Below are 27,575 nucleotides of genomic sequence, written 5' to 3' on the forward strand. Positions count from 1 at the left end.
TTTGCATTTCCCTAATGATTAGTGCCTATCACCTGGAGGCTCAGATGGTAAAGAATCCGCCCCTCAATGCAGGAGACTGGGTTCAATCCCTGGGTTGGGAAGATCCCCTGGAGCAAGGAATGGCAACCCACTCCAGTATTCTTGCCTGGGAAATCCCATGGGCAGAGGAACCTGGTGGGCTACAGTCCACGGGGTCGCAAAGAGTCAGACACAACTGTGTGACTAACACTCTCCTTTCTAATGATTACTGCAGACTTACTTCAAAAATACACCATTTCATTTAGTCTTTGCAACAGGCCTAATTGGAGCTTCTCTGGTGGCTCAGGCGGTAAAGAATCTGCCCGCTATGTGGGACCTGGGTTCCATCCTTGGGTCAGGCAGATCCCATGGAGAAGGGAACAGCTACCCACTCCACTCCAGTATTCTGGCCTGGGGAATTCCATGGACAGAGAAGGCTGGCAGGCTACAGTCTATGCGGTCGCCAAGAGTCGGACACGACTGCACCACTTTTACACATTCACAGATGAGGGAAGAAAGGTTTAGAGAGAGATTAAGCTATTTGCCCCTATCTCCCAGCCATAACGACAGAGCCAGAATTAGAGCTTGCAGTGCCATATTGCAGAGTAAAGGTTCACAGTCTTCCATGCTTCAACAGTTCTCTCTGCTCAGACTACTCGAGCGCGCCCCAAAGTCCAAAGAAGGGCACAGATCCCCATGCATCTGAGAGTTCCTGCATTACGGCCGGCTCCAGAGGATGGCGCAGACAGAGGCGGTCCCCTCCCAGGCGGGGTGTTTACTTCCTTAGGGTGGGAATCCCATCTCCCAGGTTCCCGGAGAGGAAGACACTCCGGGATGCAAAGGTCTTATCCAACGGGGTCTCCCGCGCAGGGATGCAGGAGGTGGGGGCCGGGGGAACATCTCAGGGTCCTCTATCCAAGGAAGACTGCCTCCAGGAGACCTTAACAGCTACCGCGTCCTCACGCCTCCAGGGCCCTCAGCCCTAATCCCGCCACCGCTGCAGACCCAGAATCGGCATCCACGCGCAGGCGCGCTACCACAAGTGCCCGTTGCCTGCGGGCAGGGCCGTCGGCGGCGGAGTCCGCCGCTATCCCGTCAGCCAGTCCGAGCCGGCCGGGCTCTCTGCCACCCGCGTCGTCTCGCCTCCTCTATCCCGTCCTGCTCTGCGGCGCATGGGCAAGATGGCTGCTGAGAAGCAGGTTCCTGGAGGCGGCGGCAGCGGCGGCAGTAGCGGCGGGGGCAGCGGCGGGAGCGGTGGTGGACGCAGTGCCGGAGGAGAGGAAAATAAGGAAAACGAGCGGCCTTCGGCTGGCTCGAAGGCACACAAAGAATTCGGGGACAGCCTGAGTTTGGAGAGTATCCTACAGTAGTCGGGCCTAACTCGGCAATGACTACGTGTCGATCTGGCGGGCCGGCGGGCTGGAGAGGCGGTGGGGCCGCCTCATCCTAGGCAGGAGAGGCCGAGGGGTGCACTTGCTCTCGCCCCTACTTTTTGGGCACTTAATAGTTCCAGGGTCTGCTCTTCGACTGGCTTTTCTTCGCATCTCCTCTGCTCTCCGCGCTGGGGAACGTTCTCTTCTTTCAGTCGGCACCAGAAAATTGGGCAGTTTTCGGCAGTTTCCCCGCAGTTGCCCAGTTTGGGGGGGGTTGGTGGTGGGGCTGACACAGGCCACTCTGATTAACTTGGCACCTGGGGCCGCTGAAGTGGGGAGAAGGAAACTGCAGTCTCGGCGTTTTGGCTTAATAGTTGTGTCTGACAGCCGTCGGAGAGTGCATAGTAAAAAGTACAGTTTGATGCTCTGCAAGTGGAAGCGAAGGTTGACTGTTCCAAGGAAAGGCTTATTGCCCGTTTTGAATATAAACCATCAAAGATTGTTAACGTTACTTGTGTAGTTCTCTTAATATGCCTCGTAGGCATTTTGTCTTGTCGAGAGTCATTCAGATGAGCTGTTGAGGAATCGGTTTCTAGTTTTCATCAGAGTGTATCACAGTTGAGTGTTTATGGTATTAGTTTGTGGCTTTTTGAAATGAAAATGTAGGCGAATTTGTGAAATAGTACATGTAGCTTGACTTTTTAACATACTGAAGTTTTTCAGCAGATTGAAGTTTTACTTTTTGAACTGGTGATATCCTTGCAAATGGATGTTAGATTGCTCTGATTTTACTACAGATCTTGTACACGCTGGTCTCGTTTTAGTTGTTGACATAGCCCTTTCAGTGTTCAGTGTTTTAAAATATTCCCATAAAGAAGCATTGAGGAAACTTTAAAAGAAAACTAAAATGGTAGGCAAAGGTCGTTGGACTTCCAATGTTTGGGACATAATCTTAAAATATTTTTAAAATTCTTCAAGAGGAGAATTTGGTCAGTGCCTTTTCTTTTAAAAGAAAAACGTATTTTAATGCAAACTGTGGCCTGCTTTTGTTGGCATGTGCTTGCCATAGGCGCAGACAGCATCACAGCTGTTAAGGAAAGTCAGGTTTGGCAGTTGTAGAAGGTTATGCAAATAGACTAGTAGTACATGTCATTCATAACCCGAATCTGCTTAAATGAGTAAAAACCCTAGGTCCAGGTGTAAATCACTGGGAACCACCCCAAATGTAGTTAGCATTTATCAATAGAATCCAGCAGCTTTATTTAAATTGTTGGGTCTCGTTAATCTTCAATGACTATGGATGCCCTCCTTTTCTAGTTTGAAATAGTAACTGAAAGTTCAGGCTCTCAGGTTTTTTACATGCTTAGCCCTGTCCTCCTGAGAAGGCAATGGCACCCACTCCAGTGTTCTTGCCTGGAAGACCCCATGGACGGAGGAGCCTGGTAGGCTGCAGTCCATGGGGTCGCTAAGAGTCCGACACCACTGAGCGACTTCATTTTCACTTTTCACTTTCATGCATTGGAGAAAGAAATGGCAACCCACTCCAGTATCCTTGCCTAGAGAATCCCAGGGACAGAGGAGCCTGTTGGCCTGCTGTCTGTGGGGTCCCACAGAGTCGGACTCGACTTAGCAGCAGCAGCCCTGTCCTCTGACAAGGTAGCTATTGAAAGTGGTCACTAGAGATTTCACTAGTTAATGTACTAAGCATTTTAGAAATGTTTAATGAACTGTGATTTGATACAAACAGATTAATGGTACTAATATGGGTGAATGTTTTGGATTATTTCGATTCTTGGCACTGTAAGCTTTTCCTTAATCTTGACTCTAGTTCTTCAGATTATAAAGGAATCCCAGCAGCAGCACGGTTTACGGCATGGAGACTTTCAGAGGTACAGGTTAGTATCACTTGCAAGGTGTAGAGACATCTCTGGCCTTTTCAGACTTGGTTTGCCTTTGTTACTACCCTCACTACTGTGCCTTACCAGAAAGTATACCTGGAAAGTCTATATCAAATTCTCAAAAAGATACTTACTTTTCAAATTTAAGAAGAGCGAATCTTTTTATCCATTTTGCCTTAAGGTGTTGCAGATACATGGAAGCTGCAGGCGAAAATAACAAGGAATTTGGTGTGTGTTTGTTTTTTTTTTTTTTAAGTTTAACCATGTTACAGAATCTGGGTTATATCCCAGCTCTTGGCATTTGCTCTTCTGATTCCTGTCCTTGTAGTTTTGCTTTTTCTGAAACATGGCCTTTCGTGACCAGATTCTCTCACCTAACACATTACTCAGTGGTATTCCATTGCAGGGGTGAATCACAGTCTGCTTTTATCCCCCAGTTGAATGGCTGTTGGGACTCCAATTTTTTTTTTCCTAGTTATTATTAATCTTTTTAATGTTCGATTTTCAATTAGATCTTTTGGTAATAAAATATAACATAAAAATGACTTTGTGTACATTTTAGTCCATATTTCTGTCTTTTAGTACATAAATGTATTTGTGTATGTGTGCTACCAAATAGTATTTTTGTTCTTCTAGTCTTTTTCTACGCTTTTTTTCCCATAAGTTTGCTCACATTGTGTATACAACTTTGTATCCTGCTCTTTTGCTGGACATTATGTATTAAGTATTTCTCCATGTTTATAAAAATGCTCTATACACGTGATTTGTATTAGTTGTGTTATAACCTGATACATATCTATATCAACTATATAGACATACCATAGTTTATTTACCTGTTCCCCTGAGTTGGTTATTTATATGGTAGCCAGTTTTATAGGCTTAAAAATTTTGTTCCCGTGACTCTCTGATCATTCCTCTTTGTATTTTTGATTATTTCCTTAGTGTAAAAGTAGACTGTCAGTTTAGGAAGTATGACCATTTTTAAGGATCTTGATAAATGGATTGCCGGAAAATTTTTACCAATTTGCTTTTCTATCCATAATGTGTGTGTTCCATTTGATTTTTATATAAAAGGGTAAGTGATAATTAAAGCATAAGTATGAATTAAAAAAGACCTATAGTTCATAGATTCAATCAGACTTTTTTTTTTAATAACCCATTCCGTGGTAGCTTTAAGACTGAGATGTTGAAGTTACCGTTTAAACATCATTTTATATTATAAATTTTATGCTGTTTTGAGTAAGAGTGGTAAAATTTTGCATGTACTTTTACACTAGCTTAGTCAAAATACTTTTATTGCACATCTATATGTTAGGCACTGTACTAAGACATTGGGAGAAATTTGAAAATAAAATCATCTTTGTACTCAAGGAGTTTATATTAGTGAAATATGTAAGAACATGATTATAATATTCTCAAACTATAGTGGAAGTAAGAATTAAAGACTGCATGAGTACAGAAGAGAGAGGCTTGGCATAAGAGGTGTTTATCGTATTTCTTGGTGATATCCTCATTCACCTCATTTTTCTTCAGATATGCTTATAGTTCCTTTCTCCATGTCTTCCTTGTCATCACACTCTCTCCGTCAGGATGCCCCTTCTTCCCTTTTACATCCGTCAGAATCCTACTCATTCTTTCAAAGCCCACCATAAGTCCAGTCCAGTGAAGGGGGTTAACAAGAAGAGAAAGGTTACTCATGTCACTTTGGATTTGCCATTTGCCTCGTTTTTGTGGTTGCCATTTTATCTTCATGATTCTCTCCAACTTGAGTGTGGTTCTTTGAGAATGGGCACCGTGTCCTCTGTCTCTTCATGTTTTCTGTAATTCCAGTCATATTGCCTTGCGTGTTTGCATTCAGTAAACATTTGCAAGAGGATGGTGGTATCTATAGCAACCATAAGTAGAATATCCCAAACTTTTGACCTTGCCTTATTATAGAACTTACTATTGAAAGTACTATCAGCTTAGCTGAATGGTTTTTGGTTGTGGTTTCTTACAGGGGCTACTGTTCGCGTAGACAAAGACGTCTTCGGAAAACACTCAACTTTAAGATGGGGAACAGACACAAATTCACAGGGAAAAAAGTAACTGAAGATCTTCTGACTGATAACAGGTATTGACTGCTCAGTGCTGAGTATCTCTTGTTAATACATTTATTGAACAGTTAGAGTGTGACAGATGTCGTGCCACACACTTGAGTTATTTCATGTGGTTTTTGTAGCAGCTCTGTGGAATAGGCATCTTTACTACTCCTTCTCCATTATGAGGAAACTGGGACTTCCCTGGCGGTCCAGTGGTTAAAACCCTGCACTCCCAATGCAGGGGATACAGGTTCAATCCCTGATCAGGACATTAGGATCCCACATGCTGCACAGCATGGCCCCAAAAAACAAAACAAACAGAAAACAGGCTCAGAGAGACTCTGTAACTTGTTCAGAAATAACTGGTGGAATGGTAAATGTTGAAGTCAGTGATTAGACTAATAACCTCATTGGTTATTAGGTAAGGTTTCTGGAATGCAAATTTCAGTGTCTGTTCAGTTCAGTCGCTCAGTCGTGTCCGACTCTTTGCAACTCCATGGACTGCAGCACGCCAGGCCTCCCTGTCCAGAACCAGCTCCTGGAGTTTACCCAACTCATGCCCATTGAGTCGGTGATGCCATCCAACCATCTCATCCTCTGTCATCCCCTTCTCCTCCTGCCTTCATCTTTCCTAGCAGCAGGGTCTTTTCAAATGAGTCAGTTCTTTGCATCAGGTGGCCAAAGTATTGGAGTTTCAGCTTCAGCATCAGTCCTTCCAATGAATGTTCAGGACTGATTTTCTTTAGGATGGACTGATTGGATCTCCTTGCTGTCCAAGGGACTCTTCAAGAGTCTTCTCCAACACCATAGTTCAAAAGCATCAATTCTTTGGCACACAGCTTTCTTTATAATCCAACTCTCAACATACCTCCATGACTACTGGAAAAACCATAGCTTTGACTAGACGGACCTTTGTTGGCAAACACACCTTTGTTGGCTGCTTTTTAATATGCTGTCTAGGTTGGTCATAACTTTTCTTCCAAGGAGCAAGCGTCTCTTAATTTCATGGCTACAGTCACATCTACAGTGATTTTAGAGCCCCCAAAAATAAAGTCTGGCACTGTTTCCACTGTTTCTCCATCTGTTTGCCATGAAGTGATGGGACTGGATGCCATGATCTTAGTTTTCTGGATGTTGAGCTTTAAGCCAGATTTTTCACCCTCATTTTCATCAAGAGGCTCTTTAGTTCTTCACTTTCTGCCATAAGGGTGGTGTTATCTGCATATCTGGGTTTATTGATATTTCTCCTGGCAATCTTGATTCCAGTTTGTGCTTCATTCAGCCTAGCATTTCTCATGATGTACTCTGCATATAAGTTAAATAAGCTGTGTGACAACATACAGCCTTGACGTACTCCTTTCCCAATTTGGAACCAGTTTGATGTTCCCTGTTCAGTTCTAACTATTGCTTCCTGACTTGCATACAGATTTCTCAACAGGCAGGTGGGTGGTCTGGTATTCCCATCTCTTTAAGAATTTTCCACAGTTTATTGTGATCCACACAGTCAAAGACTTTGGCAAAGTCAATAAGCAGAAGTAGATGTTTTTCTGGAACTCTCTTGCTTTTTCCATGATCCAGCGGATGTTGGCAATTTGATCTCTGGTTCCTCTGCATTTTCTAAGACCAGCTTGAACATCTGGAAGTTCATGGTTCGCATATTGCTGAAGCCTGGCTTGGAGAATTTTTAGCATTACTTTACTAGCCTGTGAGATGAGTGCAATTGTGTGGTAGTTTAAACATTCTTTGGCATTGCCTTTCTTTGGGATTGGAATGAAAACTGACCTTTTCCAGTCCTGTGGCCTTAAATCAGTATATCTCAAGTGAAATCTGGCCATATGTAGAGTACTACCTAAGAGTTTTGTGTTTCATTGCTGAATGTATACATGGTGGTTAACGTGACAGGATTACTCTATCAAGCAGTGTGTATTAATAGTCTGGGGGTCAGTTTCTCAGACTGCCTTATTTGGCTGCACCAGGTACTAGCTGTGGCATGCAGGATCTGGGTCCCTGATAAGGGGTGGAACCTGGGCCCCCCTGCATTGGGAGTGTGAAGTCTTAACCATTGTACCACCAGGGATGTCCCTGTATATCTGTATTTAAACCAAGAGCTCAAAAACAAGAGATGCCAACTTCACCTTTTAAAAGCAAGATCGTTTACATATGTGTAACTCAGCCATAAAGAGGAATGAAATCTTGCCATTTGCCGCAACATGGAGGAACTTGGACAGTATCATGTTAAGTGAAATTAGAGGAAGACAAATACTGTGCATTTTCAAGTCTATGTGGAGTCTAAAAAACGACTGAACAAATAAAACAGACTCATAGAGAACAAGTTGGTGGTTGCCAGAGGGAAGGGAAGTAGGAAGGAGTCGGTAAAATAGGGGAAGGGGATTAAGAGGTAAAGACTTGGAGTCATGAAATGATTCCCCAGTCATGGTTCATGGGGATGTAATGTACAACATGGGGTATATAGTCAGTGATCCTCCTACCCTGCATGTGAAACTAACGCAGAATTTTGAGTCTGTGGTACTTCAGTAAGGGCTTTCCAGGTGGCGCAGCGGTAAAGAATCTGCCTGCAACGCAGGAGACGTAGGTTCCATCCCTATGTCAGGAAGATCCCCTGGAAAAGGGATTGGCTACCCACTCCAATACTCTGGCCTGGAAAATCTCATGGACAGAGGAACCTGGCGGGCTACAGTCTATGGGGTCGCAAAGAGTCAGACACGACTGAGCAACTAACAACAGCAAGTCTGAGTTTGCCAAGTTTGAGGTGGTAGCAGGTTTTTCAAAGAGATGTGTCTAGTAGGTGATTAGAAACCTACCGGAGATGCTGATTTGGGAACCATGGTTGATGCTGTGAGAAGAGCAGCTCCGAGGAGGAAAGCAAAGGAAGGCGTAGGGAAAAGTTGCGAGGCCGAGGATTGTTCCTCAGAGGATACCCGAGTCTGGTGCTCCTGGCCTTTGCTGTTTTCAGTTGGCCTGTTCTGTCTCTGATTTAGATATTTGCTTCTGGTTCTGATGGATGCTGAGAGAGCCTGGAGCTATGCCATGCAGCTCAAACAGGAAGCCAACACCGAGCCCCGAAAACGGTTCCACTTGTTGTCTCGCCTGCGCAAAGCCGTGAAGCATGCCGAGGAGTTGGAACGCTTGTGTGAGAGCAATCGTGTGGATGCCAAGACCAAGTTGGAGGCTCAGGTTAGTGTCATAACATCAGCTTTGCTTTATTGTGGAGATTAGACATGTGACTTTAAAAATAATAATAATACAGTTAAACAGAACAGATTCTCTTTCATTGTATGTTGATAATCAGGGGAGGAAAAAACCTAATCTTGCTTTTAAAAGGTGAAGTTGGCTCTTGTTTTTGTTTTTGAGCTCCTGGATTTTAAGAATTGGCTCTAACTTTTAAGAAAGCCCATGCTTCTTTTGATATGTATGTGAAAAACTTACATCTGGGAAGTTCACAAAGTAAGAATTTTGTTCTTAATGAGTATTTGAAAAGGGATGGAAGAGATTTCAAGTTTATATTCAACTTTTGATGCTAATGGTATAGCCCAGAAGTGGGTTGCTAAGTAAAACAAAGAGAGCAAATTTTCTTTTTTTGAAGTTCTCTCCTAGGAAGTAAATGAATCATAAATCACCCACGGGTCACATTTTATTCGTGAGACACATTTTTTGATTTTTTTAGAATCAACCTGAATATCTATTCTTGATACCAGAGTTTGAAGCGAGTAGGGTTGGGCTGTACCCTGGTTCCTGGGTACTGAAGCAGTGTTTCTTTTCCCGTCACCTCACAGGCTTACACGGCTTACCTCTCAGGAATGCTGCGGTTCGAACATCAAGAGTGGAAAGCCGCCATTGAGGCTTTTAATAAATGCAAGTAAGTCCTCTGGCCCAAAGGCTGTGGCCAGTTTTGGTAGCAGTCACATGCAAGCTGCAGCTCAGCCAGTGATTGCTTCTGTGAACGTTACTACGGTTTCTTTCTTTTTGCCTTCTCTTGAGAAATGTGGGTTGTTCTCTTTCAGCCTCAGAACTTGCTGGTTCTGGTAGTTGATCTGTGTTCCTTGTGAGTTTATTTTCTTAAAGCGAGGCTGCTGTGAACCGTGATGTTCCTTGCCTGGCAGGACTATCTACGAGAAGCTGGCCAGCGCCTTCACAGAAGAGCAGGCTGTGCTGTACAACCAGCGGGTGGAGGAGATCTCGCCCAACATTCGCTACTGTGCCTACAACATTGGTGAGCGGAGCTGCTCAGGGCGGTGACAGGCGGCCTGCAGAATCTGGAGGATGGCTTTAACTTTCCTCCCTTTCCCCCACGTCCATCTTTGGTGTGGGTTTGCATTGATGAAAAGAGTACAATTGTCCGCATCAGCTCTGCTCGACATCCAGAAGGCAGTTCCCTAGCTTCAGTTTTGGCCCCGCCGTATCTGTGCTCACCCTGAGCCTTGTGAAAGGACTTAGGATTCATTGAAATGCGCTGGTGGACAGGGACGAGCTTGGAGTTGAATCTGAGAGTTCTTGAGGAAACAACCAAGACCTTTGAGAGTTTTCCACTCAGTCTCTCTCTCTTTTTCTCAGGGGACCAGTCAGCCATCAATGAACTCATGCAGATGAGATTGAGGTCTGGGGGCACTGAGGGTCTCCTGGCTGAAAAATTGGAGGTAATCTAGTATGCGCGTTCTGTGAAAAGTCTTCGGTTTGAAAAAAAGTCCAGTAAAAGAAGTAACACACAATCCCCTCATCCAGGGATAATTGCTATTGATCTATGCATATTTATACCTATCTTTAATGAAAACTTTTTGTCACTTAATTTTTTTTTTTTTTTTGCCATGCCTTGTGGCTTGTGGGATTTTAGTTCCCTGCCCCAGGGATATGTAATATGTTAGTTACAGGAAGAGACAAACGATAGTTCCCAGTGAGCTTCACCTCGATCACTCACATCCACGGTTGAAGCTTTAACATTTTATAACTACTTTCTAGGCATTGATCACTCAGACGCGAGCCAAGCAGGCAGCCACCATGAGTGAAGTGGAATGGAGGGGCAGGACGGTTCCCGTGAAGATCGACAAAGTGAGGATCTTTTTACTGGGCTTGGCCGACAACGAGGCCGCCATCGCCCAGGTAAGGAGCTGGGCCTGTTCTGATCTCTTGGTGTGTCTGCCGGTTGTCCTTGTGTGTTGAAGATACGATATTTTGTTGCTGATTAGGATTTGGGTAACCATCTCAAGATGCATGCTCTTGAGTAGAACCCTTTTGAAAGCTGAGTTTATCGAGGAGTTTTCCTGTGTAGAGGCCAAAGAAATTGACAGTGACAGCCTTCGGTGAAAATGGGAGTGGCAGAGGGCTGCTTCAAGTCAGGGGTGACATTTGGCCCAGCAGGTGGTGCAGCAGCGTGGCTGTCGGTCTTGTGTCTCTCTGACCTCTCATCCTCACCTTCCAGCCCTGAAGGGTCACCTCTTGTCCCTGGGTCCTTGAAAGACAGCCTGGCTAAACCCGATCTGCTTGTTTTACGTGTGGTATTTATGCAGTATTCATGCAGAGCTGTACTGCCCGATGCTCCTGCTGACATAATTATTACCTGATTGTGGGTGTGAACACCCAAATGAGTTCCAGAAGAGAAGAGATTCCGGTGATCTTGGTTTGTTTGGAGTAGACAGTGATGAGGCATTTTTTAGAGTTCCTTCTCTGTATTAGGCGAAGAACATCTGAAAAAAAGACCACGCTACTCCCTGTGTCTCCAGCCTCAGCAGGGACCAGTGGCGTTTCATGAGACTTCACAGCAGGCTGCTGTCTCTAGAGGGATATGTGTGTGAGGCGCTTTGCTAGTTGTGCTGATGGGTTGTTAAGTATCCAGGTCTTTCAGTGACTTGTTCCAAAGTGGCTCCTTTGGTTGGGGGTAGCTTTCAACAACTGAAGGATTTCTTTGCGCCTTTTGTCTGTATTGCATATGGCCCCTCACCTCCCCCTTTATTTGCTTACAGGACAGAAGATTAGAACAGTACTGGAAAGTTGAGTTTTCATTCATCTAAAGGACTAAACTTTTTCTGAGAGCATTTCATTGGCACTTAAGAGTATAGAGGTCTCTCTTCTTGACTAGGGCTGATAGCACCCATTTAAATTATGCAGCTGGATACATACTGGAAGGAGAGAACTGCCACAGATCTGTGCCAGGCATCAGTGACAATCGGGTAGGAATTCTGGGTAGAATAGGGAGCGGGGAGGGAGGGGGGCCAATGGGGGCAAATAGAGACTCCTAAGGAACGGGGCCACAGACACAGATCAGGTAAAGGACAGGACAAGTTAACGTTTACTAAGTAACTTTAAAAGTTATTCATGCTTGCCATTTATACAATAGAAGTGTTTATAAGAGATCAGCCTACAGTCTGACTTCCCGTATACCTTCGCTGATACTGCATTGTACTAAAAAGGAAAATAAGCCCTTCATATTTGCAAGATATCACTTTTTTGTTAGAATTAGACTGAGATCCAATTTCACATTTTTTTCACTAACATGTTGTAAGGATTTTTCATGTTCTGACAAATTATTTCACCAAATTTTTTATTACCTGGTAGTCACCTGGACAGACACCACGGAGACAAAGAGACAAGCAGGAGAGTAATGATCCTCCTTTATGTCCTGGATGCACTGCTTAACGCTCTCATGTGTTTCTCTCTTCCACCCTGTGAGGTGGGTGATGCTCATTTTACGGATGGGAAAGCTGTCACCTGTCCATAACCATATCTGATAGAAAGGAGTGCCTGCATTTGAAACCATACCCTTTTGAATCCAAAGCTCGTGTTCCTTGAAGTTTCCCACATAGCCTTAGATTCATCAGGAAGGTTAGGAACAGGATCGTTTTGCGTGGTTTTGGTGAAAAGCTACATGTAATTTCACTTAACAGAAAAGCAGAGTCCTGGGCCCCTGACTGAAAAAGTCGAATTTTAATGGAAATCTTAATGGAAAAAAGTAGTCCTTCACAGGAGAATCCTCTCCACTTCAGAAGGTTACTGAGGGTAGGGGTTTCCCACGTGGGAGGAGAAGACACAGGCGTGTTTTATCTGAATTTACCTTTCTTTTGCTTTTTTACAAATAGAGAATAAAATTTAAATGGGGGAGGTGTTTTTGCCTTATTCATAAAGTAATTCAGATTGGGCTAAATTAGACCAGGTGAAAAGCATCTCACAATTGCACATGAAGCTGTTGCCTTTACAATTGAAGATCACTTCAATCGCATGGTGACTAGTTGAGCTTTGTGCACATATTAAAAGGATTACTCTCAAACTCGGGTTTTGGTGTAGGTGAAGGGCTGACTTGTGGATCTCCAGGTCATAGTCCCCTTTACAAAGCAGTTCAAAGAAATTCCCTAGTGGTACAGTGCTTGGGAGTCTGCCTTGCAGTGCAGGGAACACCAGTTCAGTCCTTGGTTGGGGAACTGGGATCCCACACGCTGCGGAGCAGCTAAGCTCGCACAGCACTAGAGACTGGTATGCCGCAGTGAAAGAGCCCGCGTGCCCAAACTACAGCCTGATGCGGCCAAGTAAGTAAATACTAAGAAAACAAGATTGGCCAGCGTTTTGATAATATTGGCAAGAAAAAGCAGTGACATGAGCCTTGAATAGATAAAGATTCTCGTGGTCAGTCATCTCATCGCGGCTGCCGTTAGCTTTGTGTTCCCACCTCACCTTCAATGTGCACGTTTCTGTTGTTAAATATGTTCTTTTTAAAAGTCCTTTATACAGATAATGGCAGGTGGTTTTGTTTTGGTGTCAGGGTTATACATACCTTGTAAAACAAGTTTGGAGATGTTCCCTCCTCTGCTTTCTGAAAGAGTATGTAACTTTTTGTTTTCTCCTTAAATGGTCGTTATAATTCACTAGTGATACTATTGGGCCTGGAGTTTTCTTTGTGGGAAGATTTTTATAATTTGTTTTTGCTTGTTTTAAAAAATATATAATTCCTTTACGAGTTGGCGGGCTATTCAGATTTTCTGTTTAATCTTGGGTCGGTTTGGATTTTATATTTCTAAAGTAATGTATTAATTTCATGTAAATTGTTGGTTTTATTGACAGTTTATAATATCGTCTTATTATAGTGTTCGTAGAACCTGTAGTGTTATCTTCTGTTAAGTGCCTGGTTAATATGCTGATTGTGGTGAATACAGTTAATTGTGGTCTTTAAGGCTCTTATGGTGAATTAGGATCGCTTGAATATCCGAGACCTTTAAATAATTTGATTGAGCAAACAAAATGTGTATTAATCCCAGGAATCCCATTAAAGTTTTAACCTTAAAAACAGATACATGCCTGATATGCTGCGTCACACATACACCAGGTCAAGCCAGTAAGGAAATAATTTAAGTACAGTGTCAAATGAAGTTTGGTTAAACCCTTAGGTTTTAGGCGTAGCTCCGTGGCTGATTAACTGTGTACTGAATTGGATGAGCCCTGGGTTATTATGCATGGGAAAGGCCCTTTGGCTACTCGGAGCTAATCTCCAGAAGAACTGCGTGCTCGCTGGCGCACTTGGCAGGCGATTGGCCAGTTCTCCTTATTGCATCGAGTTGTCCTCTGCCCAGGAGACAGGGCTTCTCACTGCCGCGTTTCCTAGCCCTGCTGCTGTTGGTGTTTCCCACCCTCTGGGAACTGGGTTGGAGGAATCTGGTAGCCCCCCGCTTCTTGGTTGCTTATAGAGGTTTTTATGACCTTTAAATACTAAAACAACAGTTTACTGAAAAGCAAGAAGAAAGAAATAATTCAAGGAGATAATACTAAACTGCAAAGACTGGAGCTGAGGCTTAATCAACTGCCAAAATCCAGCTGCAACAGCCTTCCTTTCTTTAGCCAAGCTTTAGATGTTCATGTCTTTAATATTGTCTTACTTTCTCGTTTGTTTTTATTTTGCTTTGTTAATACTTGATCACGCCTGAATTGTCTTGGTGGTGATTTGAGGATGTCATGCAGCTGGGGGTGGGGGCAGGTTAAAAATGTCTATAGGTTTGATGATTCTTATCCTCAGGTTATGACTAATACTTTAATATTTGACTGGAAGGAGATCACTTCTCCTTTTTGTTAAAAAAAACAGTCTATTTTTACGTGAGGTTTGTGTCCTCTTTACTCGATTTCTGTTTGTTTTTTCCTAGACCTCACTGTGCCGAGGGAGGCTGGGCTCCCATTCCCTTGGTTCTCCTACAGGTGTGGTGGAGAATGTGGTTGGACTCACCTTGCTGTCTCTGTCACACCAAGTAGACAAGTGAAAACTGTCTGGGAGCTCTGTCTTTAAGAGCTGAGGGTCTCGCCTCAGGACACACACAGCTGGTTTTCCTCAGCCTTGAGACGTGCCTTGGTGCTGTGGAACAGCACTTCTGAGAGTGTGTGAAGTTGATCTCAAGCTTGTTTATTAGTACTGCCTTGGAGAAGGCAATGGCACCCCACTCCAGTACTGTTGCCCGGAAAATCCCATGGACGGAGGAGCCTGGTAGGCTGCAGTCCATGGGGTCGCTAAGAGTCAAGACACGACTGAGCAACTTCCCTTTCACTTTCCACTTTCATGCACTGGAGAAGGAAATGGCAACCCACTCCAGTGTTCTTGCCTGGAGAATCCCAGGGACGGAGAAGCCTGGTAGGCTGCAGTCCCTGGGGTCGCACAGAGTCGGACACGACTGAAGCAACTTAGCAGCAGCAGCAGCAAAATGTGTTACTTCTGGGCTACGGGTTTCTCCCTGTCACAGGTCCACACGGGAAGGTCTAGGCCGGCCACAAATTCTTCTGCAGGGAGTTTGCTCGTGTGTGCGAAGCTGTTCTTGCTGGTTCCGTGGCAGACCTGAGCCATGTGCATGTGGGTCCTGAGGGACCCTCCCTCTGCATACACGTGGAGAGGTGTTTCTTGCTCCACCATCCCTTCAGGATTACCTTTGCCTCCAAGATAGGTTTACAGAATAAGAGTGAAGTAGCAACATGTGTTTCAGGCTTCCTCTGTGGACATTTTGCCCAGCCCAGGGAGAACCGGGAGAGGTTCTGCTCCAGAGATGAGCGGTCTCTGTCCCTGCGCAGTGTGTCTGCATAAGAACAACACAGCCGACGGATGGCCTGTGATCCAGATCGGCCTTTCCCTTCATTGTGGTTTAAGACCTTTGTAAGATCCCAGGGGAATGAAGAATTTTCTGGAAGCAGAGGGGAGGGAGATTTGCTGCTGTTCAGTACCTTGATGCAGAGTGTCCTTATTCAAAGGGAATGAAGGTACTACCTGGCAGGAAAGAGATACAGCATTTTCACATCAGATTAATTTTTTTCACTTGAGCCATTTCTTCCCTGGGAAAGGAGGCAGGTCCCAAGTAGCTGGTAAAACCAGTTGGCCCCTTTCTTCTACTTAAGCACTCACTGCCCCAACTGCTGAACCCCCCAATCTTAAAAGGGTGTCGCTGGCATGTTTGCTGGATTGCATGATACCAGGCTGGTGCTGGAGTTCATCTTGCCTGCTCACGACGTGGCTCTGGTATGTGTGTGGCTGGTCCGGGTCTGTTTTCATATCTTATTCCAGTTGTTAACTCTGCAGCTGCCCCGTTCCACAGGATTTATACTTTGAAAAACTTGGCTAGTTTGATTACATGGGTACGAAGAATCTTGCTGACTTGAGATCCTTAACGGTGTTTGGTGTGAAGTGTGTTTCTCCAGAGCCGGGCTGTCTGGTACGGTAGCCACCTGAACACATACGGCTGTTTACGTTGATTAAACTTGCGGGTGCTCAGCAGCCACCTGTAGCTGACGACACCACACTGGACCACGCAGGGATGTCACCGTCACAGAAAGTGCCAGTGAACAGCCCTGCTCTAGCCTGCAGTGTGTTAATGGTGTCTGGGTTTGCCTTTATAAATTTATAGAATAGCCATGCCCCTGATTTGTTCCTAAGTTACTGAACAACAAGAAAGTCAAGTAACTGCTGCTGCTGCTGCTAAGTCGCTTCAGTCGTGTCCGACTCTGTGCGACCCCATAGACGGCAGCCCACCAGGCTCCCCTGTCCCTGGGATTCTCCAGGCAAGAACACTGGAGTGGGGTGCCATTGCCTTCTCCGAAGTCAAGTAATGTATAAATAGAAAAATATGTTTGATTTATATTGGGTAATTTACAAGGAAGTTTTGTTTTGTTTTTTTCTTCCCCACACTGGAAACTGGGAAAAACATGAGAGCTCTTAAGAGAAGAAAAGGTTTTTCTGAAGGCCCCTCCCAACCATATCTTAAAGGAGTGGGCAGTACTGGCTTTTCTTTTGAGCTTTTCTGGAGGTCAGTTGAATGTCAAGAGATCAGATTGAATGTTAGTTTCTGTGGAAAGTCAAATATAATTATGGGAATGTTGATGTTCTAATGTCAGAGTGGGTCTGCCAGTAACACAAGTTTATCTCCTTTCTGCTTTTTGTCCATTCCCACCTGCTTAGTCAGATTCTTTAGGATGATAATGTGGTTTGGCAGGTATTCAGTTAATGAATCATTTTTGGCCTTATCCCGGTTGGCTAGCAAAGGGGCAACGCCCTGTGCTCTGCAGAGACTGTTGTTAAATGCTTGTCAACTTCATCTGCCCTGAGATGTTCTCAGCATAGCCGTATGGAATAACTCCTGTATGCAGGAAAACCTCATGTGCATTTAGGAGAGAAATATATCTTTGGTTGGTTATTGATTAGTAATGTCACTCACCTACTTGGGACTTACAGAAATCCAGTATCTACAACTCTGTTGGCTTACATTTGCAAGGGAAAGAAACTTGTGCTGTGCATCACTCTGAGGTGGCAGTGCCCCAAATCTAGTCCATAAAGCTCCCCTGAGATGCCAGGTGCTGAGCACAGGTAGAGGCATTGAAGGAAAACAGTAGAAAGTTCTACGCTAGAGGAAAGATGAAGGCCTCTGTCGGTTGACGGTTTAGATCAGTGGTATCAATGCTTTTTCGGTATGTTCACTTTATATATATACACTTCTCATTTCCGTACAAATTAATGAATAAAACCATAAGGAACATTGTATATGATAAAGAATATTAACAGTTGAAATGATTTCTGATCCAGGCTGTTTTTTGGTTGGATGTGTGTATTTGTGTCTAACGGGAGGAATCAAAGCGCCATCATGCCCTCCTCCCATCAGAATACCATGACTTACTCAAAAAGAAACTCTTTCACCACCTTCTGCCTTTGTTTAGGCTGAGAGTGAAGAAACCAAGGAGCGTCTGTTCGAATCCATGCTCAGTGAGTGTCGGGACGCCATCCAGGCCGTGCGGGAAGAGCTCAAGTCAGATCAGGTAGGACTCTGAGCTGAGTCCCGGCTCTTGCTCTGAGTGAGGTCCTCTTTGGTCTGTGTGTCTCGTTCCCAGGGCAGGGTCTCTTAGCCACTGTTGTATTTAGATGTGGCGATTGGCTGACCAACAAGAGAAGCCTCCTCTGGGCTCCACCAGGATGAGAAACTCTTTTCCCTCTGTCCTGCTTCTCCTAATGGCTTCATGTTTTACCTGTTGAGCCTCTGGTCTCAAATCCATATCTCCAGGTGGATTTCTCTAGCACTCCCTTTTTCTAATAATATCACTGTGATTCATTCAGGCATCTAGGCTGAAAACCTCAGAACCATTTTTGTCTTTCTTCCCTGTTGCCAAAAACCCTGTTTATTCTCCCTTTGTAATTTCCCTCTCCCTTTGTTCATTCCACCTGTCTCTATTTTTTCTGTTATGTCTGGACTCGTAGAGAAGACACCTGATTTTTCTGTCCAGGCTAATCAAGAGATCCTTAACGTCTCCACATCTGTAAGGTCTCCTGCTGTGTAAGGTCACATCTTCACAGGTTCCTCCCTTTAGGGCCATTCTTCAGTCAACCAGGAAGGCAGGAGCTGACAGCACGAGGCATAGACCTTGGGTCTAAGACACAGGTCCTAAAACGGAGCCGTGGCCTGTGGACCGTCTGCTTTAAAGCTTTGAGTCTAAACACTGGACACAGGGGCCAGGAGGCCTTCCTGGCCGTTACTCTGAGTTCTCGTACACGTCTGGTTTTTCTTTGTCAGTGGAAACTGAATGACCTTGTTGTTCCAGAAAAGCCCAGGAGTTCTCTGATATTTGAGGACCTCAACTTCCTAGAGTCTGTGCCTGTGTTGCAGGGCACTTTGAGATCCACACCATTGAATGAGGTGGTCAGAGCCAAGGACGTAATCAGCCATTTTGTCTCTACCTTCTTACTTTCTGCAGAAACAGAGAGATTACGCCCTAGACGTGGAGTCGGGGAAGGTATCTAACCTTCAGTACCTGCACAGGTAAGAGATGTGACATTTTTACTTTTTAACCCTGCATGATGTGTCTTTGGAACAAAAGAGTATCCACAGTGTTTATGCACATTATAGTTTATCGATACATATTAGAATATGAATGCATCTGTGCACATTTTCGCATAGGAGATTTGCACGTGTATATTATTCTAGTATCTGTATGATTTCCTGTTTTTGTACAACAGAAGAACTGGAATGTAACTGATAACTTTGAAGTTCCCTGTGGCCCCCTTGCTGATTCCTCCCCCTCTTCTAGAGCTCACCGCTCTCCTTCTAGGAGCGCCAGGCTCCTAGAGTGACTCTCACCTGCGTTCTGAATGGCTTATTTTGTCCTGTCCACATTTAAGTTCAAGTTCAGCCCAACTTTAATTCCATCTAGAGTTTATTTTTGAGTGCAGTAAGGATCCGCATCACCTTTTTCCACGAGGGTGACAGACTGTTCCAGGGTGCGATTTATGGGCCGGTTTGTCCTTCCCCGCTGGCGTGCAGGCGGATGTTCCACACTCCCTGCGCGCTCGCTGTCTGGACTCTCTGCTCTGCTGATTTGTCTGTCTGCACTGACACCAGCGCCGTGATTTACTGTAACTTTATCATAGGTCTTGGTGTCTGGTCCAGCACGTCATCCCCCCACCCCCACCCCACCAGCTTTCTCCTCGGGCACATCTTGATTGTTTTTATTCATTTGCTCTTTCATACCCATTTTCAAATGGCCTTGTCAAGTTTAAGTTTTTTAAAGATGGGTCATTTAGTTTCACAGAAGAAAGGAGGAAGCACTTCTCCCCAGGTGCTCTTTCCGTGTGACCTTGAAATTTTTAATGTCTTAGTCACTGCTTACAACTTTTTAGTGAACCTGGCAATATTTTCAGTCATTCCCAACCCCCGCCCCCGGCCATTTTAATAAAAACAAAACCAAAAAAAACTCCTCTCCCTGCCTTAATCTCCATTCTTAGAGAATTTGGTATTATGTCACATTGACTGCCTTATGGTTCAGATGCACAGAATATTAGCAGGAACAGTCCCTTATCTCCCTTCTGTTTCAACAAGCCCATGAGAAACAAGGCTGTAGGAGGTTAGGGGACGTGTTGGTAGTTAACAGCCACCAAGAGGCAAAGGCAGTTGTCAGCCTCCTAGCCTTGAAAGACCAGGAGAGCTTCAGCGGGGCTCAGAACACTTCCACACTGTGAAGCCCCCTTGCCCTGGATCTGTCTTCCCGCCTCCACATGTAGCTGGTATAGGGGTGGTGAGCACTTGGGACCAGAGGCCAGCTTTGGGGTGGATTAAAGTCAGGAATCCAGTAGCTCTTGTATTTTAATAAAGCTCTGGTATCTTAATAAAAATGTATCTAGATCCCTGTTCCACTCAGTGAATAACAGTTATTTGTTTTGAGAGTCTGAGTTCTCTGCAGAGCTCTAGGAAAGCCCATCTCATGACTTCTCAGATGCGGCCACTTTTGAGGATTCCCTGGTGGCCCAGGGGTTAGTTAGGACTCTGTACTTTCAGTGAGGGGGCACAGGTCCAGTCCATGGTCAGGAACTCAGTTCCCACAAGCCTCACAGTGCAGCAAAAAGCAAAAGAAGGGGCCACTTTTAAGTCTTTAACAAATTCTTTTGGTATTTACTTGCATGTGTCTAAATGATGTGTGTACGTTGCTACTTCTTGATTTTGGCTTTTAGCATTTATTACCACTTTCTTCTACAGCCGCTCACCAGTTCTACTCCTGCTCTTCACCCTGAGCCCTCTGGCCTTCCACCTGACTCCTACACAAGCTCTCTCATTTCTGATGCTATTTTATTTATTTAGTCCTTATTTTAGGAACTAGCTTGCTATCCATCTCTCATCTTAAGGACCAGCAGTGTCCTCTGAAATTGGTAACTCTCTAAAGATACAGAAGATATAATTCAAATTAAAATCAAATTTTGTCGTAAGGCCTCATACGGGTCCCCTGCGAGTTCGCCACCGAACAGCAGCCAGAGTTGAAGGCCCTTGGAGGTTGAGGCCCAGGCCTGCCAGCCCTGCCGGGTGACATGCCCTCAGCCCCACAGCTCCCCAGAGCAGCCCAGCTTGTGGTCCAGTGCTCTTCCCAGCACATCCGCTTCCCTGAGCATCACCTGAGCTGACGTGTGGTCCATTCCAGCTATCTGACGTACATCAAGCTGTCAACAGCGATCAAGCGGAACGAGAACATGGCTAAAGGGCTGCAGAAGGCCCTGCTGCAGCAGCAGCCGGAAGATGACAGCAAGCGCGCCCCTCGGCCCCAGGACCTGATCCGGCTCTATGACATCATTCTGCAGGTGACCCCGGAGGGCTGGGAAAGCCTGTCCTGTGCGTGGGTTGGCTACAAAATGACATAGCAAAAGGGTTGTGATAGCCAGGAGCTGTTGGTGACTCGGTGAAAGACAGAAGTTCTTGTTTTCATACCAGTTCAGCCGTCCATAAACCTGATATCCAGACATATTGATGTGTTTTGTTGTTGTTTAGAGTCTTAGTCATGTCTGACTCTTCTGTGACCCTGTAGTTTATAGCTTACCAGGCTCCTCTGTCCATGGGATTTCCCATGGACAGAATACTGGACTGGGTTGCCATTCCCTTTTCCAGGGGGTCTTCCCAGCCCAAGGATCAAACCCATGTCTCCTGCATTGGCAGGCTGGTTCTTTACCACTGAGCCACCAGGGAAGCCCATGTGGATGTGCAGACACGAGTAAACCCCCTGGTATTCATTCACTGAGCACTTCCTGTGCAGGCTGGTCGCCCACGTGTCTTGACGTGTCCTGGGACCTGAGGCCACACTGCCTCGGCCCCCCTGGGAGCTCATCGGTAAGGGAGTTTGAGACCCCTGCCCATAGTCAAGGTGTCTGTGTAGGCGCCACACAAGCGGGCCATCTGAAATGAGAGTTCAGAGCCAGAGGGATCCCCTCCAGCTGAGCAGGTCCAGGGAGTCTCTGAAGAAGGTGAATTGTGACTGAGAGAAAGGCCACATGGGCTCAGGGTCAGGAGGGTGGAGGTGACCCCAGGTGAGGCTGCGGCTGAGTCATTCGTCACAGACGTCCCCGTTATCTGAAGCCCAGGCTCGCTCTTTCTGCCCACGTCTGTCCTTCCACATCTTCTGTCAAACACTCAGTGTGGGTCCCCCTCTTCATGAGTTTTCCTGTTACATCTTTTGTGCAGAATTTGGTGGAATTGCTCCAGCTTCCTGGCTTAGAGGAGGATAGAGCCTTCCAGAAAGAGATAGGCCTTAAAACTCTGGTCTACAAGGCTTACAGGTAAGTTCCCCTGGGATGGGCAGGGCTCCCCTCAACCATTGGAAGGTTCTAGAAGCTTTGGGAGCACGTCCCTGGAAGGTTGGGTTTTGGTTTTTGAAAGACATGAGCAGAGATGAACGGTTATGACCTAGACATGTGGGTGGTGTAGGTAGCATTTGCAGCTGGACAACGTCCCTCCTTCCTGCCTGTCTTCATCTTCCTTCCTGTGCCTTAGGAATTACAGCTTTTTTGCAGAGTTAGCAATAAGTAAAAGACAGTGGGTCAGCTTTGGACCTACACTGTCAGTCAGCTCCAGTTTCAGGGAGGAGTCTGCGGGTTAGCCTGGCAAACTGGAACAGTGAAAATGGTGAAATTTCCCACCCCAGGGAATGAGCCTGACATTAAGAGACTTGACCATTTATTTAGCCTAAACAGCAAGGAAAGCCTTGATCTTGGGTGATCGTTGCTTAAGAATACTGTGGCTCTTTCCTTCCATCAGGTGTTTCTTCATCGCTCAGTCCTACGTGCTGGTGAAGAAGTGGAATGAAGCCCTTGTCCTGTATGACAGGGTCCTGAAATACGCAGACGAAGTGAATTCCGACGCTGGAGCCTTCAAGAACAGCCTCAAGGTAAGCCAGTGGCCTCGCCTGTTTCTAAGACCTGAGCAGTTGGCCGTGAGGCTCTGATGCCTTCTCAGGCGGGTCCTGCTTGGTCAGCCATGGGATGTGGTGCGCCCGAGTGCCCGGGAGCTGTGGGTGTAACTCGTGGCAGCGTTCCAGGCCCAAAGACGACTCAGGTACTAAGAGAGACGGCCTTCACCTGGTGCACCACCCCAGAGCACTGTTCAGGCTCGGCTCCGTGTTAGAACTGCTTCCAAGGTGGATGTCTGGCTCTAATTGGTGTGGGATAAGAACTGGGGTTTTTATAATATTTATTTACTTTTTTGCACTGAGGCTTTTTTAAGCCCTTCAGTGATTCTACTCTGCAGCCAAGTGGAGAATCACTGGTGAAGCCTCTCCACACGAGTGCGTGGGGACCACCAGCAGCAGCATTTGGGAGTTTGCTAGAAATGCAGATTCTCAGGCCAGGGCACAGGTCTATGGGGTCTAAAAGTGGATTTTACTTTAGCAAGACTGCCAGGTGATAGGGTATATGTCAAAGCTTACGTGCCAAACTGGTGTATTTTACAGATTTTTGAATGACAACTAGATTTTTAAGCTTATGGACTGCTTTGAGGTTACAGAGATTCTTAAAGCAGTGGCCCAGGGGACCCATGTATATTTTACAAGTAGAGACTATTCAGAAAAGCGGGGTTAAGGTTACTGTTACCAACGTTACAGCCAGTGTGGGAGTGTCTGCCTAGAACAGCCCTGGGCTCAGCCGTAGAGAAACTCTGGTTTCTGCCTTCAGAGAGCTTGTGGTTTTGCTGCAGCCGCAAGACTTGCATAGGACCCACCTCCGAATACAAAAGAAGGGAGCAAAATAGGAGTAGGTGGGAGGCGGGCGTGGGCAGTGGGAGGGTGACCAGTGTGGCAGCATGGTCGGGTGTGGTGGTGTTGGAATGTGGAGACAAACCAGTGTGGACGGTCTGTCTCCGGAGAGAAGTAAGAAGGGTGTCATGAAAGCCCATCTGCCCTAACATGCCGGGGTTTAGGTTAGGGGGGAACTAACAGGAAGCAGGCGTGAGGGGTGCAGCAGTATCCAGACCTGACCGATCAGTCCAGATTCTGCCAAGTGAGAAGCTGAGGCAAGAGAAGGGCTGTGGGTAGGGACTGAGGTCCTCGAGCCAGGCGGCCAGGCTCTGGGTCCCGGCCTGCGGCCACCGGGGACGTGACTGGACACGTTCTTTGGCCTCTCTGTGCTTTGTCTTCTCACCTGTAAAGTGCAGGTACAGACTGTCGCAGGATTATCATGAAGATGAAATTGACGATTGTGTGGATTGCTTAGGGCAGTGCCTGGCACATAATGCATTTGGTGTATGATAAATGTGTTAATGTTATCTTTGTCATTATTATTATTTTCAGGCAGTATTACTTAAGACATGGCATAGATTTCTCCCCTTGAAACAGGCTAGTTTCTGTGCATTGCTTTTTTTAATAGGGAAAATGTTTAAATTACCTGAAATCCCTGAAAACACCAGTCGGGTTACTTAGCTTGGGTTAGTTTGGTGCACCTCTCTGGCCCGGCCCCGGCTCACAGTTCCATGTTTTCCTCGTTGTTACAGGACCTGCCGGACGTGCAGGAGCTCATCACACAAGTGAGGTCGGAGAAGTGCTCCCTGCAGGCGGCCGCGATCCTGGGTGAGCCACACGCCTCTTCCCTGCGGCCTGTGTCCCCAGACTCCCCTTCTCTGCTGCTCCTCTTCTCTCCCACCCCCTGCATCACTGGTGTAAGACTGAAAGGGGTTGTTTCGGTTCATCTGTGAGATTTTAGTTTTTTCCTGCCATTTCCTCTGCCCCAGTGAGGCATCAGGTTATGTGGAAGAATCTAGAGGCACCCTGGCATGCGGTCCCCCTGCCTGTCCCAGAGAGCCATGCTGGCTGTGCTGGGCTGAGCACGCTGGTTCTGGGTGTGTGGTCTGTTATTGGCATGACTTGTCTGCCTTGGGTTGGAGAGGGCTGACTCCCCACAGATGGGCTGCCTTTACCCCTGGGGTTTAGGATCCAGGCGGGTGATAGGTATCATTTGAGCCTGTTGCGTTAAGTCCATGTTCTCACTGAATCCTGTGAAACTTTCAGATACAAACGATGCCCATCAGACAGAAACCTCTTCCCAAGTCAAGGACAATAAGGTAAGTCTGGGCTGTGGCTTTTGAAGAATAAACAGGATTTCGGGACTCCCTAGGAGCGTATGCTCATCTGTAGAGCAGAGGACCCTACGTTTCTCAGCAAACACCCTCCCTTCCCGCTTCTCTTACTCCGGACCTGAAAGCTGCCTGTGTAAGGTGCGCTAGGTGTCACGTAAATGGTCCCAGATAAAGTTAGGAACCTGCTGTGCACTCTGGCTAGGGGCTCTGGCTCCAACTCAGACATTGGACAGGCTTGTATCCCACTCCAGCCCACCACTCTCAGCCTCTCTAGATTTCAGTGACTCTCAGCTATGAATAAAGTGAGGACATAATAGCCCCTCACAGGAGGTTTGTGGGGATCGAATGTTCCACCGATGGGCGGTGATTAACTCTGGGTTCCTGCTTTGGTTTGACTTCCAGCCCTTGGTTGAACGGTTTGAGACCTTCTGCCTGGACCCTTCCCTCGTCACCAAGCAAGCCAACCTGGTGCACTTCCCGCCAGGATTCCAGCCCATCCCCTGCAAGCCTTTGTTCTTTGACCTGGCCCTCAACCACGTCGCTTTCCCACCCCTCGAGGACAAGCTGGAGCAGAAGGCCAAGAGCGGCCTCACCGGATACATCAAGGGCATCTTTGGATTCAGGAGCTAACCAGGCTCGTCCTCGGGGCAGGGGAGAGTCTGACTCTCAATCTGTGTTGTGAGAAAACCCCAGCAGGTTCCGTGATACTAAGTCCAGGTCCGCGTCGGCCCCGGGCAGGAGTGTACCATCCTCGGCCCCGCCTTCCTGTGTCTCGTGTGTGTGTACACTTCATTCCCACCCAGTGTGCTAGAAGGACACCCTGTCGTCTTCTGGTAAACGTGTGCAGGGCCCTGTGTCGTCCTCCCCCGGGGAGGGCCCTGCCACCTGGTCTCATCTGAGCCACGGTCAGGAATGTTTTCATGGGGTCCACACCTGGCCCGGCCGGGGGCTCGCATGCTTTGTTGTGTTTCTTCAGTACCATGGATGTGAATGAACTCATCCTTGCTGTGAGCACCCAGGAGCCCTTAAAGAGTTGGTCTGAGACGAGGAGACATTGGCAGCGTCACCCCAGGGTTACAGTCAGCCTTATTCCCCTCCACCTCCGAGCGAAAGTTGAGAAGTTTCAGAACAAGCAAAGAGCTCTATTTTTAGAAGAAATATGTTACCCTCAGAAATGATGAAAACAGATCTTCTATTAAAAGGCAAAGATGCTGGCTGCTCTGCCCGTTCTTTACACTCCCTCCTTCCCGTCTGGTCCCAGCTCACTCCCTGGGAGCCTTGTTGCGAAATCCTGTCCTGTCATGTGCTTCCTGGCTTCCGGGCCATGTGGGTCTGTCTGATGCCTGATAAGAGTGTAGAGGCCCTACAGGATTTCCCCACCTGTAATTTTTATATGCTGTCATATTTAGTCAGTTTCCTTCCTTACTCTTGTTTTTTCTCAGTCACTTTTTTATCTCTATTACAGCATCAGCAATAGAATTCCCAAAAGCAAGGTCGGACAGCAAGGAATAAAAGTGACTTAACCATGAGATGCATGAAGCTCTGTGGGCTCAATGGTGCCGCTGTCTTCCTGGTAGACCGCGGAGGGGCTTGCCGGAAGCGGTGGGAGGGAGAGCAGCTGTGTCTGTTAGACCTGGGCATCGGCACTGGAGGTGCTTGGGGAGACACACTCCTCTCCCTCTGGGGTTTGCTTTGGGTCAGTGAGCCTCAGGAAGCGGATTTTTTTCTTCTAATTGGAAGTTTCATTATCTGTGCTATACAAGTTAGGGATATCCTTTTCTCTGTCCCTACCTCTTGAAGGTACAGCGCAGATGACCTTAGGTTGAGGTCCTGGATCTTGGTCCCAAAGACCCAGTCAGTGTTCCTGACGGGCGGTGGGCAGAGTGCTGGGGACCTTGCTTCTCCCTCAGCCCTATCCCATTCCCCAGCGCCCTTGGCAGCCTCAGGCCTGGGGTATAAGGTTCTGCAGTCTCGGGAACCCAGTTCGAGGCTGCACTGTGTGGGCAGCCCTCCAGCCAACTTGGGCCAGTGTCTGTGGCACCGGGGGGGGGTGGGGGGGGCAGGGTCCTATGATAAGGGTAGAAGGTCCTGTTCTCATCTGGGAAGGTGTCCGTTTGTCTTGCTCAGAGTAGGCCCTTCCAGGTTTTCCTACTTTCTTTAGAGTGCTGGCAACGAGAGGGAGCCAGAATCCTGGTTGGTCATTCAGACTGAGCCTTTTCTAAGCTTTCTCATGAAAAAGAAACACAGTAGGAACTCCTCTCCACACAGTGGCCCTGCTCTTCAGCCTGTGAGACCATGACCAGACGTGTTTAGTATTAAAAGCACGCATTTACCTGAGAAGACAGCCCTGCAGGGCAGAGGTCACGCTTAGCTCTCACATCTCTTCACCTGGAATCCCCGGACATTGAACAGGCTGTGTCACTGGGGGGCAGAACCGCATCCTGTCTCAGGCCCAGGAGCGGCTGACGCGTCTCATGGGAATGGGTTCAGAGGCCCGGGGAGCAGCCATCTTCACTGGGTGGGTTCACAGGATGAATCTGCAGAGGCGACCCGCTCCTGCCTTCCCGGGGGGAGGTTGAGGGTGTGAGGGAGGGAAGTGGACACACTGCCTTGGGCGGGTCTGTCTTGCTGCTTCAGCTCGTCCCTCCCTCAGGACGGGTGGCAGTGCAGTCAGCAGGATGTGGTCCTGGAAGAGTTGTCTGTCTCCCCAGATCCAAGAGGACGAGGGGAAGCTCAGCTGAGCCTATACTTGGAGAACATGCCTGAGGGCCGCTGTGTTCCTGCTTTTTATTTTCTTACCTGTCAGGTGGTGACAGTCTCAATCTGTAGAAGCGTTAGAGGTCAGAGCTCCACCAGGTCAAAGCTCTGCATGCAACCGAG

At 46.8% G+C, this 27,575-nt stretch overlaps 1 protein-coding gene across 1 annotated transcript; it reads left to right on the forward strand.

Annotated features, from left to right (window-relative positions):
• Positions 1–1,172: 1,172 nt before the first annotated feature.
• Positions 1,173–25,907, forward strand: SRP68 (signal recognition particle 68). Its single transcript, NM_001101179.2, has 16 exons — positions 1,173–1,374; positions 3,220–3,286; positions 5,289–5,402; positions 8,370–8,565; positions 9,165–9,247; positions 9,492–9,601; positions 9,943–10,025; positions 10,345–10,485; positions 17,545–17,643; positions 18,574–18,638; positions 20,785–20,941; positions 21,816–21,910; positions 22,389–22,518; positions 24,114–24,189; positions 24,628–24,680; positions 25,098–25,907. The coding sequence occupies exons 1-16, from the start codon at positions 1,191–1,193 to the stop codon at positions 25,323–25,325; spliced, it is 1,881 nt and encodes a 626-aa protein (NP_001094649.2). The 5' UTR covers positions 1,173–1,190; the 3' UTR covers positions 25,326–25,907.
• Positions 25,908–27,575: the final 1,668 nt, after the last annotated feature.

The sequence above is a fragment of the Bos taurus genome, chromosome 19 (assembly GCF_002263795.3).
Source record: "Bos taurus isolate L1 Dominette 01449 registration number 42190680 breed Hereford chromosome 19, ARS-UCD2.0, whole genome shotgun sequence".
In the NCBI taxonomy this organism is placed as follows: Eukaryota; Metazoa; Chordata; class Mammalia; order Artiodactyla; family Bovidae; genus Bos; species Bos taurus.

Excerpts from the sequence above, each read along its gene's own strand:
- SRP68 (NM_001101179.2), top strand. The coding sequence starts at position 1,191 with ATGGGCAAGATGGCTGCTGAGAAGCAGGTTCCTGGAGGCGGCGGCAGC. Across the intron at positions 17,644-18,573 it reads AAGAGCTCAAGTCAGATCAG|AAACAGAGAGATTACGCCCT; the intron begins GTAGGACTCTGA and ends TACTTTCTGCAG. Across the intron at positions 20,942-21,815 it reads TCTATGACATCATTCTGCAG|AATTTGGTGGAATTGCTCCA; the intron begins GTGACCCCGGAG and ends TCTTTTGTGCAG.